This window comes from Magnolia sinica, chromosome 16 (genome assembly GCF_029962835.1).
Source record: "Magnolia sinica isolate HGM2019 chromosome 16, MsV1, whole genome shotgun sequence".
NCBI classification, from domain to species: Eukaryota; Viridiplantae; Streptophyta; class Magnoliopsida; order Magnoliales; family Magnoliaceae; genus Magnolia; species Magnolia sinica.
The window spans coordinates 36,225,871-36,245,998 of NC_080588.1; the positions used below are offsets into that span (position 1 = coordinate 36,225,871).

General features: G+C 37.2%; 1 protein-coding gene across 4 annotated transcripts in view; it reads right to left on the reverse strand.

The window, feature by feature from the left end:
* Window positions 1-8,106: 8,106 nt before the first annotated feature.
* Window positions 8,107-20,128, reverse strand: part of LOC131228513 (uncharacterized) — a 37,065-nt gene continuing 25,043 nt past the window's right edge. For all 4 annotated transcript variants that reach the window (XR_009162992.1, XR_009162990.1, XR_009162991.1 and 1 more), the window contains one exon: window positions 8,107-9,277. Coding sequence is in view for 1 of the 4 variants with exons in the window: in XM_058224202.1 (XP_058080185.1) it covers window positions 9,151-9,277 (127 nt within the window). In the remaining 3 variants the exon portion in view is untranslated. The remainder of the gene's footprint in view (window positions 9,278-20,128) is intronic.

Here is a 20,128-nt window from a genome sequence, read left to right on the forward strand (position 1 = left end):
ATTTGACCAATCTTCCTGATAACATCGGCCTTGTCATTAAAAACTTTATCGGATCTGCTCTTGAGATCAAAGTTCTGTCATGGGAGAGACAATAATGTCTCAATTTCTGTACTGTAAATATTAGTACTAGACACTCTTTCTCTATTGGAGAATAGTTACATTTGGTGCCCATCAGAGTTTGGCTCAGATAATAGAGAGCAATTTCTTTCCCATCTTCATTCACTTGTGCTAACAAGGCTCCCAACGAGTTTTCAGTCGTAGATATGTACAAGATAAGTGGTTTACCTTTTATAGGAGCTGTCAATATCGGAGGCTTCTTCAATAATTCTTTTATTGAATCGAATGCATTTTGACAGGCTTTGTCCCACATGAATTTTGTTCCTTTCTTCATTAAATGGGAAAATGGCTGACATCTTCTTGCTCAATTTGAAATAAAACGGCGTATATATGCCAGTTTCCCTTGTAAGCTCTTTAGTTACTTTAATGTCTTCGAAGGTGGCATATCTTGAATGACCTTTACTTTCCCTGGGTCAATTTCAATACCCCTATGTCTGATGACAAAGCCAAGAAACTTTCCTGACAATACTCCAAAAGCACATTTGGTCAGGTTCATCTTTAGCTGCTTCTTTCTGAGCCGACGAAACACTGATGCTAAATGCTCGGGATGTTCCTGATGATTCCCCGATCTAACCACTAGGTCATCAACATAACATTCAACATGTTTGTGCATCATAGCTTGAAAGATATTCTACATCGCCCTTTGATATGTTGCCCCAGCATTCTTAAGACCGAACGGCATCACCTTATAACAATAAATTCCCAGTGACGTCCTAAATGACATTGCTTCTTCATCTTCAAGTGCCATCCTGATTTGATTATAACCAACGTAGCCATCCATGAAAGACATTACAGCATATTGCATCATACTATCGATCAACAGTTTCATTATTGGAAGGGGAAAGTCATCCTTTGGGCAAGCCTCATTTAGATCCCTGAAATCTACGCACACCCTGATTTGTCCACTTTTCTTTTTTACTGGGACAATATTCGATATCCACTTGGGATATTTCACCTCTCTGATAAATCTAACTTTGATCAGTTTATTTACTTCTTCCTTTATCAAAGGGACTGGATCTGGATGAAATCGCCTTTACGCTTGCTTAATCGGTCTTTTGTCTTTAGAAATATTTAATTGATGTACCACCACTGAAGGTTCCAAACCTGGCATTTCTGCATATGTCTAGGTGAAAACATCTTTATTTTCTTTCAACAATTAAATATACTTTTTGACTTCCTCTTCAGGAAGACCAGCGCTTATGAATGTATTTCTTACCTCTTTATTTATGCCCAAATTTACCTCTCACAAGCTGTCGATTGTCGCCTGCCCCCCATCTTCTTTTTGCTTTGGAGCCATGTCAAGATACTCGATTATTTTAGGATCTTCTTCCGATAAATTCTCAGTATTAACCATGCTCACTGATGACTCTGCCTCCAATCCTTGAAAATTTTCTCGCTCTTCTTGACCAACCCAAATAGGAATTTGAATTCCTCTCCCATAATTCAGGTTGGTGGGTTCTTCATAATCAAAACCCATGTTTCTCATGATTTTCTTGCTTGTCGGGCTATATTTTTCAAGATCTTGTGGTGTCAGCCTACCGTAGTACACATTATTCCCAGCCTCTTCCCCTGTTTTTACTTCCACCAAGGCATAGATTTCTATTAGTTCTGGGTATTTTGCACTAGCCCTGACCTGAAATCTTCTTGGAGCAGTTGAAAATGGTTTATTTCTTTCAACATACGGGATGACACCATGTAATTAGATTGTAAAATTTTCAATTGTTCCGATGATAACAAGGTTAGTGGCGGTTGACCCAGTTGTCTCAAATGTTTCGACACAAAATAGAATTTTTTTTCCTTTGCTTCTGCACCCCTGGATGATTCTGCCTTTCCTGTTTCTTCTTTCATCACCTTTACTTGAATGTCCTTTAGGACTTTCCTTTCATCATTCTTCCTTTCTTCTTTAGCGAACCCTTTATAATAACCGGCGTCTGTAAAGGACTCAACTTTCGTATAGGGCTTCGCATCGGCCATTACTTTATATTGCATCCCACCTTTACAGTATTTAAAGCATTGATGTAGAGTAGAGGGTACAATGCTGTACTGATGTATCCATGGCCTTCCTAAGAGAAGATTGTATGTTGTCACTGCGTTTATAACATGGCATACGACATCAGTAGTCAGCTCTCCTATCTCCAACGTCATTGTAATTTTACCGAGTGCACGTTGCCCATCTTGATTAAAGCCCTTATCATCATTCCACTAGGGCGTAGATCAGAACGACGATAACCCAGTTTATTCAACATCGAGAGTGGTACGAGGTTGTCGCAGACCCATTATCTACCATAATTCGCTTAACCTTCTTTCCACGGATGCGGCCTTCTATCATTAGCAGCCTGTTATGTTCTTCATGGCAGATTAGATCATCATCAGAGAAGGAAATGATTCGTAGGCATTCTTCTTACTCTTTGTACTCTTCATGCTCTATCTCTGCCAGCAATGTCTCTCTAACATCATGATCAGATAATGCTTGAACCAAGTTCTGTCGAAATTCTTCTAACAACTTAAGCGCATCATATATGCTTAATCGTGCCGGTATGCCCTTTAAATGATTTACCACATCATAAGTTACTTTTGTTGCCTCATCCCTCTCTTTTTTCTTATTATCATCGTTCCGTCTTTCAACAACTTCTCTTCTTATAACTCCCATTTTCTGCTTCATAGGGCTTGTTATCTTCTTTCTCGATCGCAGCGTAATTACTGCTACTTTCCTTATCGTCTTACTGTCCTCGTTCTCCTTCATTTCTCGGGCCTTTTCCTGGAATGTGAGCATGTTTACTGTCACCATTGTACCCTTAATGAACTTCTCCGTTGGATCGGGCGATTTAGAAAGATTAACAATCCAAATTACAAAATCAAAAATGAAGAGTTCCTACATGCTTTTAGGATATTGAATGGTCTCGAAATTAGCCATTTCCGGTCCCATTTGGAAGCTTGTCAAGTTACCATTCCAATGAGCTCAAAATTGTCTAAATTCGACCACTGAAGAGAGAGTTATGAAGGTTACTATGGGACAAGGAGATGAAGGAAAATTCAGGACCAACGACTATGATCCCACTTGCAGATGCTTAAACTGTCTCGGAATACGACGATTCCAGTCAAGAATGAAAGAGCACAAAAAGTACCTTTCAGCTGACCAAAAATCGACCCAATCCGACATCAAATGAGGGAGTTATGAGCGTCTCTGTTGGATCACACGATTTGAAAAGATTAACAATCCAAATTGCAAAATGACTATTCAACGGTCTCGAAATTAGCCATTTCCGGTCCCATTTGGATGTTAAATCAAACAAAATCACATAAGCCATAACCCTGCGTTCTGCTTATGCCATCGCTTGATCGCTTATTTGATCACTCAAGCTGATAATTTTTTTAATTAAAAATTAAAAAATGGTTAATAAAGGAAAAAAATTACTATGTATAAGAACAGTCATTATACATCTGTTAAAATTTTAGACAGTCACCAAATGACATAATCATACGAGCATCGCAAAAATAAGGAACCAGAGATGAATGTGCAGGAAGACAAAGAATACCAAAATTATGAATGAATGCTTTAAATGAAAGTTAAGAGTAACACCAAAGGTAATAAGATTGAGATGATTTGGTCACGTGCAATGAAGATAAGGAACTAAACAGGTTTGAAGGATTAGATTGGTAGGTTGAAGCCTAAAAAGGGTGAATATACTAACGGAAGATTTAAGCAAGAACAATGTAGTTGAGAATACAACCTGGATGGATTGGAGTAACATAATATAATTGTAAAGCTTAGATTAAATGGGATAGTGCTTAAATGACGATGATGATATACATACATATGTCATCCTCATCCTCATTATCATCATCAAAGGGTCAAATACATGAATCCTATTATACCACACCACTCCGCCAAGGATCATATCTTCAATTAAACTACCAGTGTTCAAGTCATTTCTTTCTACCTCTACGCTAACATGGTAATAGGTTTTTTTTTCAAGACTCATAGAACTAAAAATTAATCCAAATGGAAACTCAAATAGACTACACCACAAGGAACAATTGAGAGGGGGAGCACAATAAAAAACCATCTTAGATGTCTTCTCGAGTCTACCAAGTTAAATGTAGCCAAATTAAGCGATCGAGAAAGATATTATGTATAAATTTAGAGCTAGGTGAATATATTATACTTGTATACCTCTATATTTTTGTGAAATTTCTGTCCAAGAAGATAATGAATAACATAACTAAGAACAAATACATTCAACGAAAGATATGAGTAACACCAATGAGTAATAATATGTGGTAAAGTCGAGCAGGATGATTTTCAAGTGTAGAAGAAAATAAATGGTAAAAGCGCAAATAATAGGCCTAAAAGGACATGGGTGGAGGTAGTAACAAAAGATTTAATATTTGATAGTGTTAGTTAGTTTAAATTTAAGGTCGTAAAAGGGCAAATAAAAGTCCTAATGGGACATAGATGGAAGTTGTAACAAAAGATTTAAGCACATAGATACAGTTTAGGATTGAGTTAATACAAGTTAAAGGTTTCAAATGAACAAGCGACAGTCTTGAAAGTACATGGATGGAGCGAAGGATATTGCTTGTAAGAATTAGAGCATGGTGAATAGAATAGAGATGTGTGCCTCTGGAATTTTGTGAAATTGCCTTAAGTACTTTTCTAAGCTACTCATCGGATAAACCCGACTAGGATAAAGTGATTGAGAAAGATGTTGCTTGTAATTTAGAACATGATGAATAAAGTGTAGCAGATGTGTCCCTCTGAAATTTTGCAAAATTACCTTATACTAATAAAACTGAAGGAGAAATTCTATAAGATGGGTAGAAGACTGGTCATGACATATAGGGAAAAATGTTGGACAGTTGGGTAATAACAAATTCATAGGATGAGCAAGATAGTTAAATCAAACAAAATCATATAAGTCATATAACCCTGGGTTGATCGCTTATGCTATCGTTCAAGTTGATAGTTTTTTTAAATTAAAAATTAAAAATGGTTAATAAATGAAAAAAATAAAAAAACAAATCTAAAACTTTTTCAAAACTGTCTAATTACTATGTATAGGAACAATCATTATACATGGGTTAAAAGTTTAGACAGTCACCAATGACATATTTATACGATGAGAATTGCAAAAATGAGGAACCGGAGATGAATGTATGGGAAGACAAGGACTGCCAAAATTAGGAATGAATGCTTTAAATGAAAGTTAGAAGTAACAGTAAAGGTAATAATAAGATTGAGATTATTTGGCCATGTGCAATGAAGATAAGGAAATAAACGAGTTTGAAGGAGTTGATTGATAAGTTGAAGGCTAAAAAAGGTAGATGTACTAACACAAGATTTAAATAAGAATAGTTTCAACATAGATGGATTGGAGGGACATAACAAAATTGTAAAGCTTAGATTATTTGGGATAGTGCTTAAATAACAAAGATGATATACATACATATGTCATCCTCATCCTCATTATCATCATCAAAGCATTTTGTCCAAACTAATTGGTTCAACTACATGAATCCTATGATGGCACACCATCCCGCCAAAGACTATATCTTTAGTTAAATTATTGGCATTCAAGTCATTTCTTTTTACTTCCACACTCACATGGTAATGGTTATTTTTAAAGACACACAAAACGAAAAATTAATCCAAATGAAAACTCAAATGGACTACACCACAAAGAACAATTGAGAAGGGGAGCAGAACCAAAAATCATATTAGAGGTTTTGTCGAGTCCACCAAGTTGAATTTATCCAAATTAAGCGATCAAGAAAGATATTACGTATAAATTTAGAGCTAAGTGAATGTATTAGAGTTGTATACCTATATAGTTTTTTGAAATTTCTGTCCAACAAGGCAATGAATGACATAACTAAGAACAAATACATTCAACGAAAGCCATGAGTAACACCAATGAGTAATAATATGTAGAAAAGTTGACCAGGATGATTTTCAAGTGTGAAAAAAAAAATAAAGAGCAAAACTTTAAATAAAAGGCCTAAAGGGACATTGGATTAGGTAGTAATAAAAGATTTAATCTTTCATAGTGTTGGTTTAATTTGAAGGTCATAAAAGGGCAAATAAAAGGCCTAATGGGACATGGGTGGAAGTTGTAACAAAAGATTTAAGCACATATATGGCTTAACTGAAGATACAGTTTAGGAGTAAGTTAGTACAAGTGTTTTAAACAAGAAAGTGATAATCTTAAAAGGACATAGATAGAGTGAAGGATATTGCATGTAAGATTTAGAGCATGGTGAATAAAGTCGAGAAGTGTGCCTCTGGAATTTTGTGAAATTGCCTTAAGTACCTTTCTAAGCTACTCATTGGATAAACTCGACTAGGATGAAATGATTGAGAAAGATGTTGTTTGCAGATTTAGAGCATGGTGAATAAAGTGTAGATGTGTCCCTCTGAAATTTTGTAAAATTGCCTTATACTAATAAAAATGAAAAAGAAATTCTAAATGATGGATAAAAGACTCGTCATGACATATAGGCAAAATGTTGGACAATTAAGGAATAACAAATTAATAGGATGAGCAAGGTTTTTAAATCAAACAAAATCACATAAGCCATAACCTTGGGTTAATCACTTATGCCATCGCATGATATGCTATCGCTTAAGCTGATAGTTTATTATTATTATTATTATTATTATTATTATTATTATTAAAAATTGAAAAAATAGTTAATAAAGGAAAAAAATCTAATTTTTTTTTAAAATTGTCTAATTACAATGACCATACAAAAAAGAATAGACGTGGTAATTAATCATCTTCCCCATTAACAATTAAAGGGCATTATCATTGTACATACTATATCATCTATTGGAATTTTTGGTAGACCTCATTAATATATTCATGTATATCTTCATACATCTCGTTCATTGAAATTAACCGCCATTTAAAAACATCCATCACAATGAACAACTAAAAGGCACTATCATTGTATATAATATATCACCAAAAATGACCTTAATCATATTTAGAGCATAGATCACTAAAAGCAACCCCAATCATATGAAGCGTTGGATCAATAAGTATAAGCCAATCATATTAATGGTTCAAATCAATTGAAATGGCCCAAGCATGTCAAAGGTTTACATCACCGGAAACCAACATATCATATGAAGGGTTTAGATCAACCGTGGTAGGGTTTGGATAAACCCTACCATATTAACGATTTGAATCGTTGAATATTGGCTAGTTAGATGAACAATTAGTCAAGAAAAATAACTACACTCCACACTTAACTATAAAAGATCAAAATATTATATGTCCAGATTGCTCCACTAACAATTTTTGTCCTTACCACATCCAATGAGGGCTATTAATAATCAACGGAATTGATTGGTGAACACAGGCCTCAACATATATTGGTTCAGATCATCAAAATGGCCACAATGATATAAAGGGTTTGGATCACTTACAATAGACCCAATCAAATGAACAACTTCAATCACTTGGAATGGCCCAACCATATCAAATATTCATACGGGTGAAAATGTTTCTAATCAATATTAACCATTGGATCATTGAAAACAAGCCCTACCATATTAATTGGATCACTAAAAATAGGCCCTACCTTAATTTTTTTTATATAATGATAGTAGGCACCCTGCAATATCAACGATTTTAATCACAAAATGTAGGCCCAATAATTAAGAATGGCTTAGATAATTAAAATGAGTCCAATAATTTCAACGATTTGGACTATTAAAAATGGACCCAATCATATGATCAATTTGTAGCACTCATAGTGGGTTAGGAAACATTAACTTCGATAATTGAAAATGGTCCACTGTTGATGATTCATGTACCGATCTCTTACACGTGAAAAATCACAATTCAACATCAACCATAGGATGTATCAAATCAACCAATTAGATTACTAAAAACATGCCTTAACAAATCAATCATTGGAAACAGACCAATCATAAGAATTGGACCATTAAAACATGCCCCATTATATGAAAGGCTCGAAACATTGAACAAGGCCCCAATCATATATAGGATCTCTGAGATTTGAATCAATCATAGGCACGGTTGACCCAAGCACCAAGTATCACAAACAAGAAATATCGAAACTATAGAATAAGTGGCTCACAAATAGATACTTAAGAACTGGAATACCTAAACAATCTACATTTAAATATCACTTCGGTTGGACTAATGAAAAAGGCACAAGACCATATGAAGCACTTGGATCACTAAAAACAACCTCAATCATATCAAGAGTTTGGATCACCGAATCACCCAATCATATGAATGGTTTGAATCGATTAAAATGGCCCAATTATGGCAAAGGTTCCAATACTTAAATGCCCCAGGCAAATTAGAGGTTTAGATCAGTAAAAATGAGCTAAATCCTACAAACAATTTGGATTATTGTAAAAGAATACATCCATATTGGCAAATTGGATCACTTAATATAGGCCAACCACAAGAATAGTTTGAATTTAACAAAATGAGCCTACTCATATCAACGATGGACCATTCAAATTGGACCAAATTATGCAAATAGTTTGCATCATTAGAAATGGTCCACATGATATTCAATAGATTAGGTCACATAAAATAAACCAATGTAGCCGACTATTATACTAAAGCCACTAAAAAGAGAAGTCGTCATTCTACATCTCCCAAGGTACACCAAACCACCTCAACTAATTGGATAATTTAATATAGTGTACCATAAAAAATTAACATACAATCTACAAGTACAACTAATAAATTGAATGTAACATTATCATAGAAACTATTCCCCTTCATAAAAATGAAAAACTATTCACATCATTCTAATAGTGTATCTTTAAAGTAATTAACTAAAACTAGCAAACCATTGAAACAAGCAGAGGCAAACAAACTTGATGGACAAGTATAAAAAAAACAGTAAGTACATATGTTGAACCATCACAAATGGTAACCGCATGGTATTATAACTAAAAGGGAAGAATAGAATCTCCACATATCAACCCCCAATATAATCAAATAAGATCCTTAAAATTCAAAATAATAATTCCATGATCAATTAATAACAAGAAGTGTTAAGAAAAATCTCACTCATAGAAGAATTAAAAACCTGATGAATATGATGGAAACCAACAAGCTTCATCGTTCTCTTAGTAAATCTAACAAAATGCTTCATTGCAAAGAAGCTAAAACACCCCAAAAAAAAAAAAAAAATGGTGTGATTAAAACCATAGATAAGGCATGAGACAAAGGAATAGCCTAATTGAGTTCTTTTGGAGATATATTAAACATAAAAGAACAATTGTTATAAACCGCTGACATACCTATCAAAACTAGATGAAAAAGAAACAAATTTCATTAGGAACATGCCAAGAAAAAGGATTCGTTAAGACACACAATGCATTTTATCCTCTAATCTAATTATAAACATATTACTATAACCTAAAAAATATAGAAAATATGCCGCTAACTTCGAGCTTACAAAGTTTCATTAGAGAAAAAGTTGCATTCCTTCCTAAACACATATCACTTAACTGAAAAACAATGTGCATCACTGAGAACCAAGCTCAGATATTACGAATAGAGGGAACTAGCTCACTTAACATATCAATTGGGATGGGTCATGAAAAGAGTCTTCAATCATATGATAAGTTTAGATCACTAACAGCGGCACGAATCATATGATGCATTTGGATGGCTGAATGGACCAAATCACATAAGAAGTTCAAATTCGCTAAATGGCCTAACACATGAAAGGGTTTGATCTATTGAAGTGGCCCAAGCATGTCAAAGGTTAGGATCAGTAGAGATGGGCCAAATCATATGAACAGTTTGAATCATTTGTAAAGCTGAAGAGGGTCCTACAGAATTTTGGGTATGGATCAGCTTAGCAGATCCATTGCCAAGGATCATGAAAAGTGGCTTCAATCATATGATGAGTTTGGATCGTGACAAGTAGCTTCAATCGTATGATGAGTTGGAATTGCCGAATAAGCTGAGTTATATGAACAATTTGGATCCACTGAATGGCCCAAGCATGTCAATGTTTTTTATCCATCGAAATGGCCCATGTCAAAGGTTGGGATCAACAAAAACGGGCCAAATCATACGAATTTGGATCGCTATGAAAAGAACATTATTATTTGAATTGTTTATAGAACTGAAGAGGGTTCTACAAAATTAACGATGTGGATCACTGAGAACCAACCTCAAATATTATGAATAAATGGATCAACTTAACATATCCATTGGGATGGGTCATGGAAAGAGTCTTCAATCATATGATGAGTTTAAATCACTAACAGCAGCATGAATCATATCATGCATTTGGAATGTTGAAGGGGCCGAATGATATAAGAAGTCAAATCCGATAAATTGGCCAAAGCACGTCAAAGGTTTTGATCCATTGAAATGGCCCAAGCATGTCAAAGGTTTGGAACACTAGAAACAGGCCAGATCATATGAATAGTTTGGAATATTGGTAAAGCAGAAGAGGATCCTACAAAATTTGGGACATGGATCAACTTAGCATATCCATTGCCATGGATCATGAAAAGCAGCTTCAATCATAAGAAGAGTTTGGATCATGAAAAGAAGCTTCAATCATATGATGAGTTTGGATCGCCGAATGAGCCGAACATATGAACAAATTGGATCCATTGAATGACCCAGAATGTCAATGTTTTTTATCCATCAAAATGGCACATGTCAAAGGTTTGGATCACTATAAATGGGCCAAATCATATGAATTTGGATCGTTCAAAAAAGAAACTTGATTCTTTGAATTACGTATAAAACTAAAGAGGATCCTGGAAAATTACGAAGTGGATCAGTGAGAGCCAACCTCAAATATTATGAATAGATGGTTCAACGTAACAAATCCATTAGGGCAGGTCATGGAAAGAGGCTTCAATCATATGACGAGTTTAGATCACTAATAACAACACGAATCATATGATGCATTTGGATGGCTGAATGGGCCAAATCATATAAGAAGTTCAAATCCACTAAATGGCCCAACACATGAAAGGTTTTGATCCATTGAAGTGACCCAAGCATGTCAAAGGTAAGGATCAGTAGAGATGGGCCAAATCATATGAATGGTTTGAATCATTTGTATAGCTGAAGTGGGTCCTACAAAAATTTGGGCATGGATCATGAAAAGCAGCTTCAATAATATGATGAGTTTGGATCATGAAAAGCAACTTCAATCGTATGATGCATTGGAATTGCCAAATAAGGCGAGTTACATGAACAATTTGGATCCATTAAATGGCCCAAGTGTGTCAATGTTTTTAATCCATTGAAATGGCCCATGTCAAAGGTTTGGATCAATAAAAACGGGCCAAATCATATGAATTTGGAACGCTGTAAAAAGAAACGTTATTATTTGAATTGTTTATAGAACTGAAGAGGATTCTACAAAATTAACGATGTGGATCACTGAGAACAAACCTCAAGTATTATGAATAGATGGATCAACTTAACATATCAATTGGGATGGGTCATGGAAAGAGTCTTTAATCATATGATGAGTTTAAATCACTAACGGCAAAACGAATCATATCATGCATTTGGATCGCGGAAGGGGCCGAATAATATAAGAAGTCAAATCCACTAAATTGGCCAAAGCACGTCAAAGGTTTTGATCCATTGAAATGGCCCAAGCATGTTAAAGGTTTGGATCACTAGAAATAGGCCAGATCATATGTTTGGATCATTTGTAAAGCAGAAGAGGTTCCTACAAAATTTAGGGCATGGATCAACTTAGCATATCCATTGCCATGGATCATGAAAAGTAGCTTCAATCATATGATGAGTTTGGATCATGAAAAGAACCTTCAATCATATGATAAGTTTGGATCGCCGAATGAGCCGAATCATAAAAATAATTTGGATCCACTGAATGACCCATCATGTCGATGATTTTTATCCATCAAAATGGCCCATGTCAAAGGTTTGGATCACTGTAAATGGGCCAAATCATATGAATTTGGATCATACTAAAAAGAAACTTGTTTGTTTGAATTGTGTGTAAAACTAAAGAGGATCCTACAAAATTAGGATGTGGATCAGTGAGAACCAACCTCAAATATTACAAATAGATTGTTCAACTTAACATATCGATTGGGACAGGTCATGGAAAAAGGCTTCAATCATATGACGAGTTTAGATCACTAACAATAGTACGAATGATATGATGCATTTGGATGGCTGAATGGACCGAATCATATAAGAAGTTCAAATCCGCTAAATGGCCCAACACATGAAAAGTTTTGATCCATTGAAATGGCCCAAGCATGTCAAAGGTTTAGGATCACTAGAGATGGGCCAAATCATATGACCAGTTTGAATCATTTGTAAAGCTGAAGAGGGTCCTACAAAATTTAGGGCATGGATCAACTTAGCAAATCCATTGCCATTGATCATGAAAAGCACCTTCAATCATATGACAAGTTTGGATCGTGACAAGTAGCTACAATCGTATGATGAGTTGGAATTGCCTAATAAGCCAAGTTATATGAACAATTTGGATCCACTGAATGGCCCAAGCGTGTCAATGTTTTTTATCCATCGAAATGGCCCACGTCAAAGGTTTGGATCAATAGAAAACAGGCCAAATCATATGAATTAGGATCTTTGTAAAAAGAAACCTTATTATTTAAATTGATTATAGAACTGAAGAGGGTTCTACAAAATCAACGATTTTGATCACTGAGAACCAACCTCAAATATTATGAATAGATGGATCAACTTAACATATCCATTGGGATGGGTCATGGAAAGAGTCTTCACTCATATGATGAGTTTAAATCATTAACAGCAGAACGGATCATATCATGCATTTGGATTGCAGAAGGGGCCGAATGATATAAGATGTCAAATCCGCTAAATTGGCCAAAGCACGTCAAAGGTTTTGATCCATTGAAATGGCCCAAGCATGTCAAAGGTTTGGATCACTAGAAATAGGCCAGATCATATGAACAGTTTGGATCATTGAGCAAAAGAGGGACCTACAAAATTTAGGGCATGGATGAACTTCGCATATCCATTGCCATGGATCATGAAAAGTGGCTTCAATCATATGATGAGTTTGGATCATGAAAAGAACCTTCAATCATATGATAAGTTTGGATCGCCGAATGAGCCGAATCATATGAATAATTTGGATCCACTGAATGACCCATCATGTCAATGATTTTTATCCATCAAAATGGCCCATGTCAAAGGTTTGGATCACTATAAATGGACCAAATCATATGAATTTGGATTGTTCTAAAAAGAAACATGTTTCTTTGAATTGTGTATAAAACTAAAGAGGATCCTACAAAATTAGGATGTGGATCAGTGAGAACCAACCTCAAATATTATGAATAGATTGTTCAACTTAACATATCCATTAGGATGGATCATGGAAAAAGGCTTCAATCATATGACGAGTTTAGATCACTAACAGCAGTACGAATCATATGATGCATCTGGATGGCCAATTGGATTGAATCATATAAGAAGTTCAAATCTGCTAAATGGCCCAACACATGAAAGGTTTTGATCCATTGAAATGGCCTAAGCAGGTCAAAGGTTTAGGATCACTAGAGATGGGCCAAATCATATGAACAGTTTGAATCATTTGTGAAGCTGAAGAGGGTCCTACAAAATTTAGGGCATGGATCAACTTAGCAAATCCATTGCCATGGATCATGAAAAGCACCTTCAATCATATGACGAGTTTGGATCGTGACAAGCAGGTTCAATCGTATGATGAGTTGGAATTGCCTAATAAGTCGAGTTATATGAACAATTTGGATCCATTGAATGGCCCAAGCTTGTCAATGTTTTTTATCCATCGAAATGGCCCATGTCAAAGGTGTGGATCAATAGAAACTGGCCAAATCATATGAATTTGGATCGCTGTAAAAAGAAACCTTATTATTTGAATTGCTTATAGAATTGAAGAGGGTTCTTCAAAATTAACGATGTGGATCAATGAGAACCAACCTCAAATATTATGAATAGATGGATCAACTTAACATATCCATTGGGATGGATCATTGAAGGAGTCTTCAATCATATGATGAGTTTAAATCACTAAAAGTAGAACAAATCATATCATGCATTTAGATCGCAGAAGGGGTCGAATGATATAAGAAGTCAAATCCACTAAATTGGCCAAAGCACGTCAAAGGTTTTGATCCATTGAAATGGCCCAAGCATGTCAAAGGTTTAGATCACTAGAAATAGGCCAAATCATATGAACAGTTTGGATCATTGGTAAAGCAAAAGAGGGTCCTACAAAATTTAGGGCATGGATCAACTTAGCATATCCATTGCCATGGATCATGAAAAGGAGCTTCAATCATATGATGAGTATGGATCATGAAAAGAACCTTCAATCATATGATAAGTTTGGATCGCCGAATGAGCCGAATCATAAGAATAATTTGGATCCACTGAATGACCCATCATGTCAATGATTTTTATCCATCAAAATGGCCCATGTCAAAGGTTTGGATCACTATAAATGGGCCAAATTATATGAATAGATTGCTCAACTTAACATATCCATTGGGACGGGTCATGGAAAAAGGCTTCAATCATATGACGAGTTTAGATCACTAATAGCAGTACGAAAGATATGATGCATTTGAATGGCTGAATGGACCGAATTATATAAGAAGTTCAAATCCGCTAAATGGCCCAACACTTGAAAGGTTTTGATCCATTGAAATGGCCCAAGCATGTCAAAGGTTTAGGATCACTAGAGATGGGCCAAATCATATGACCAGTTTGAATCATTTGTAAAGCTGAAGAGTCCTACAAAATTTAGGGCATGGATCATGAAAAGCTGCTTCAATCATATGATGAGTTTGGATCGTGACAAGCAGCATCAATCGAATGATGAGTTGGAATTGCCTAATAAGCCGAGTTATATGAACAATTTGGATCCACTGAATGGCCCAAGCATTTCAATGTTTTTTATCCATTGAAATGGCCCACGTCAAAGGTTTGGATCAATAGAAAATGGGCCAAATCATATGAATTAGGATCGCTGTAAAAAGAAACCTTATTATTTGAATTGTTTATAGAACTGAAGAGCATAATCAACGATGTGGATCACTGAGAACCAACCTCAAATATTATGAATAGATGGATCAACTTAACATATCCATTGGGATGGGTCATGGAAAGAGTCTTCACTCATATGATGAGTTTAAATCACTAACAGCAGAACGAATCATATCATGCATTTGGATCGCGGAAGAGGCCGAATGATACAAGAAGTCAAATCCGCTAAAGTTCGCATGTGCGATGCGAACTGGTGTGTAGCTGAGCAATCAGCATATAGAGCAATGCTCACCTACACACGTTCACACCTTTTCACACGTGTAATGGTGTCCCATTCGAACTGTCCATGTGATGCGAAATCAGATGAAACCCAACGGGAAAATTTTCCACCTCGACCAAAAATTCTGGTTGCCAAAGCAAAGAGAAATGCAAATCAAGGGAGGAAACTGTTTTCCTTTTTCATTGCCCACCAAAGTTTTCGATCAAAGTATAAATTGGGCCCAGAGGGTTTCATGGGATGCTGCTTCACGTGGACAGTTCAAATTTTCGAGTCACATCACGTATGATTAGTTCTCAAAAAAGTTCACATGTGCGAACTCGTGTGAACTTTTTCATTGCCCACTAAAGTTTTGGATCAAAGTATAAATTGGGCCTAGAGGGTTCATAGGATGCTGCTTCACGTGGACAGTTCAGATTTTCGAGTCACATCACGTATGATTAGTTCTCAAAAACGTTCACACGAGTTCTCAATAAAATTCGCATGTGCGAACTGGTGCGCAGCTGAGCAATCGGCATATAGAGCCATGCTCGCCTACGCACGTTCGCACCTTTTCACACGTGTAATGGGCGTCTCATCTGAACCGTCCATGTGATGCGAAATCAGATGAAACCCAACAGGAAAAATTTCCACCCCGATCTAAAATTCTGGTTGCCAAAGCAAAGAGAAATGCAAATCAAGGGAGGAAACTGTTTTCCTTTTTCATTGCCCACCAAAGTTTTGGATCAAAGTATAAATTGGGCCCAGAGGGTTTCATGGGGTGCTGCTTCACGTGGACAGTTAAGATTTTTCGAGTCATATCATGTATGATTAGTTCTCAAAAAAGTTCACATGAGTTCCATGCTAACTGGTGCGCGGCTGAGCATTCGGCTATAGAGTAATGCTCACCTACGCACCAATGCATGTGCGCACCTTTGTACACATGTCATGGGTGTCTAATCCAAATCATCCATGTGACGCGGAAACCCATGAAACCCAAGGGGGAAATTTTCACCCTAATCTCATATTCTAGTGGGCCATAGCAAAGAGAAATGCAAATGGAGGGACGAATAGTGTTTTCATTTTTCATTGCCCATCAAGTTTTGAATCAAAGTAAAAATTTGGCCCATCGGGATTCATAAGGTGCTGCTTCACGTGGACCATTCAGATTTTGGAGTCACATCACGTATGATGAGTTCTCAAAAAAGTTTGCATGAGTTCCGTGCGAACTTGCTCGCAGCTGAGCATTCGGCATATAGAGTCATGCTCACCTACGCACGTGCGCACCTTTGCACACGTGTCATGGGCATCTAATCCCAACGGTCCATGCGATGCGGTATCCGCTGAAACCCCAAGGGAAAAATTTTCACCCTGATCTTAAATTTTGGTGGGCCATAACAAAGAGAAATGCAAATCAAGGGAGGAAACTGTTTTCATTTTTCATGCCGCACCATAGTTTTGGATCAAAGTAAAAATTAGGCCAAGGGTGTTTCATGAGGTGGTGCTTCACGAGGACCGTTCAGATTTTCTAATCACATCAAGTATGATGAGTTCTCAAAAAAGCACACACATGCGAACTAGTGCGCAACTGAGCATTTGACATATAGAGTCATGCTCACCTACGTGTGTACACACGTGCGCACCTTTTCACACATGTAATGGAGTCTCATCAGAACCATCCATGTGATGTGGAAACCCATGAAGCGCCAAGGGAAAAATTTCCACCCTGATCTAAAATTCTGGTTGCCATAGCAAAGAGATATGCAAATCAAGGGATGAAACTGATTTCATTTTTCATTGCCCATGAACATTTTGGATCAAAGTAAATTGGGCCCGGGTGGTTTCATCGGGCGCTTCTTCACGTGGACCATTCAAATTTTGGAATCACATCATGTATAATAAGTTCTAAAAAAAAATTGCACGAGTTTTGTGCAAAATGGTGCGTAGCTAAGCATTCGACATGTAGAGTAACGCTCACCTACACACATGGGCATCTAATGTGAACGGTCCATGTGATGCGGAATCCCAAGAAAGCCAAAGGGAAAAACTTTCACCCTGATATAAAATCCTGGTGGGCCATAGCAAAGAGAAATGCAAATCAATGGGAGGAAACTATTTTCATTTTTCATGGCCCACCAAAGTTTTGGATCAAAGTAAAATTTGGGCTCGGGGGTTTTATGAGGTGCTGCTTCACGTGGACCGTTTTAATTTTAGAGTCACAACACGTACGATGAGTTCTCAAAAAAGTTTGCATGAGTTCCGTGCGAATTGGTGGACAGATGAGCATTCGGCATATTGAGTCATGCTCACCAGCACACCTACGCACATGCCCACCTTTGTACACTTATCATGGGCGTCTAATCTGAACAGTCCATGTGATGCGAAATCCCATGAAAACTCAAGGGAAAATTTTTCACCGTGATCTAAAATTCTAGTGGGCCATAACAAAGAGAAATGGAAATCGAGGGAGGAAACTGTTTTCAATTTTCATTGCCCACCAAGTTTTGAATCAAAGTAAAAATTTGGCCCATCGGGTTTCATAAGGTGCTGCTTCACGTGGACAATTCAAATTTTGGAGTCACATCACGTATGATGAGTTCTCAAAAAAGTTCGCACGAGTTCCGTGCGAACTTGCTCGCAACTGAGCATTCGGCATATAGAGTCATGCTCACTTACGCACGTTCGCACCTTTTCACACGGGTCATGGGCAACTCATCAAAACCATCCATGTGATGCGGAATCCCATGAAACCCCTAGGGAAAAATTTGCACCGCAATCTAAAATTCTGGTGGGCTATAGTAAAGAGATGTAAATCAAGGGAGGAAACTGTTTTCATTTATCATGGTGCACCATAGTTTTGGATCAAAGTAAAAATTGGGCCCAGGGAGTTTCATGAGGTGGTGCTTCACGTGGACCGTTCGAATTTTGGAGTCACATCACCTATGATGAGTTCTCAAAAAAGTTCGCACATGCGAACTGGTGCCCAGCTGAGCATTCGGCATATAGAGTCATGCTCACCTACGCACGTTCGCACCTTTTCACACGTGTCATGGGCGTCTCATCCGAACCGTCCATGTGATGTGGAATCCCATGAAACCCCTAGGGAAAATTTTCCACCTCGATCTAAAATTCTGGTGGGCCATAGCAAAGAGAAATGCAAATCAATGGAGGAAACTGTTATCATTTATCATTGCCCACCAAAGTTTTGGATCAAAGTATAAATTGGGTTAAGGGGGTTTCATGTGGTGCTTCTTCACGTGGACCGTACAGATTTTCGAGTCACATCACGTATGATGAGTTCTCAAAAAAGTTCGCACGAGTTCCTGCTAACTGGTACGCAGTTGAGCATTCGGCATATAGAGTCATCCTCATGTGTGTAGCTTTGCACACTTGGCATGGGCGTCTATTCTGAACCGTCCATGTGATGCGAAAACCCATGAAACCCCAAAGGAAAAATTTTCGCCCTGATCTTAAATTCTGGTGGGCCATAACAAAGAGAAATGCAAATCAAGTGAGGAATCGGTTTTCATTTTTCATGTCCCACCATAGCTTTGGATCAAAGTAAAAATTGGGCCCGGGGTGTTTCATGAGGTGCTGCTTCACTTGGACCATTTAGATTTTTGAGTCACATCACCTATGATGAGTTCTCAATAAAGTTTGCATGTGCGAACTACTGTGCAGCTGAGCAATCGGCATACAGAGCCAAGCTCACCAATGCACTTTCGCACCTTTTCACACCTGTCATGGGCGTCTCATCCAAACCGTCCATGTGATGCGAAATCAGATGAAACCCAAAGGGAAAAATTTCCACCTTGATCTAAAATTCTAGTGGGTCATAGCAAAGAGAAATGCAAATCAAGGGAGGAAACTGTTTTCATTTATCATTGCCCACCAAAGTTTTGGATCAAAGTATAAATTGCGACCAGGGGGTTTCATGCAGTGCTTCTTCATGTGGACCGTACAAATTTTCGAGTCACATCACGTATGATGAGTTCTCAAAAAAGTTCAGACGAGTTCCTTGCTAACTGGTGCCTAGTTGAGCATTCGGCATATAGAGTCATCCTCATGTGCACACCTTTGCACATGTGGCATGGGCATCTAAGCCGAACCGTCCATGTGATGCAAAAACCCATGAAACCCCAAAGGAAAAAATTTCACCCTGATCTAATATTCTAGTGGGCTATAGCAAAGAGAAATGCAAATCGAGGGAGGAAACTACTTTCATTTTTCATTGGCCACCAAAAGTTTTGGATCAAAGTAAAAATTGGGCTCATGGGGTTTCATGAGGTGCTGCTTCAAGTGGACCGTTCAGATTTTGGAGTCACATTACATATGATGAGTTTTCAAAAAAGTTCGCACGAATTCCGTGCGAACTGGTTCGCAGCTGTGCATTCGGCATATAGTCCTGCTCACCAATGCACGTGTGCACCTTTGCGCACGTGTCATTAGCATTGGAACGGTCCATGTGATGCGGTATCCCATGAAACCCCAAGGGAAAATTTTTCACCCTGATCTTAAATTCTTGTGAGCCATAACAAAGAGAAATGCAAATCAAGTGGGGGCTGAGGAATCTGTTTTCATTTTTCATGTCACACCATAGTTTTGGATCGAAGTAAAAATTGGGCCCAGGGTGTTTCCTGAGGTGTTGCTTCACATGGACCGTTCAGATTTTTGAGTCACATCACCGATGATGAGTTCTCAATAAAGTTCGCAT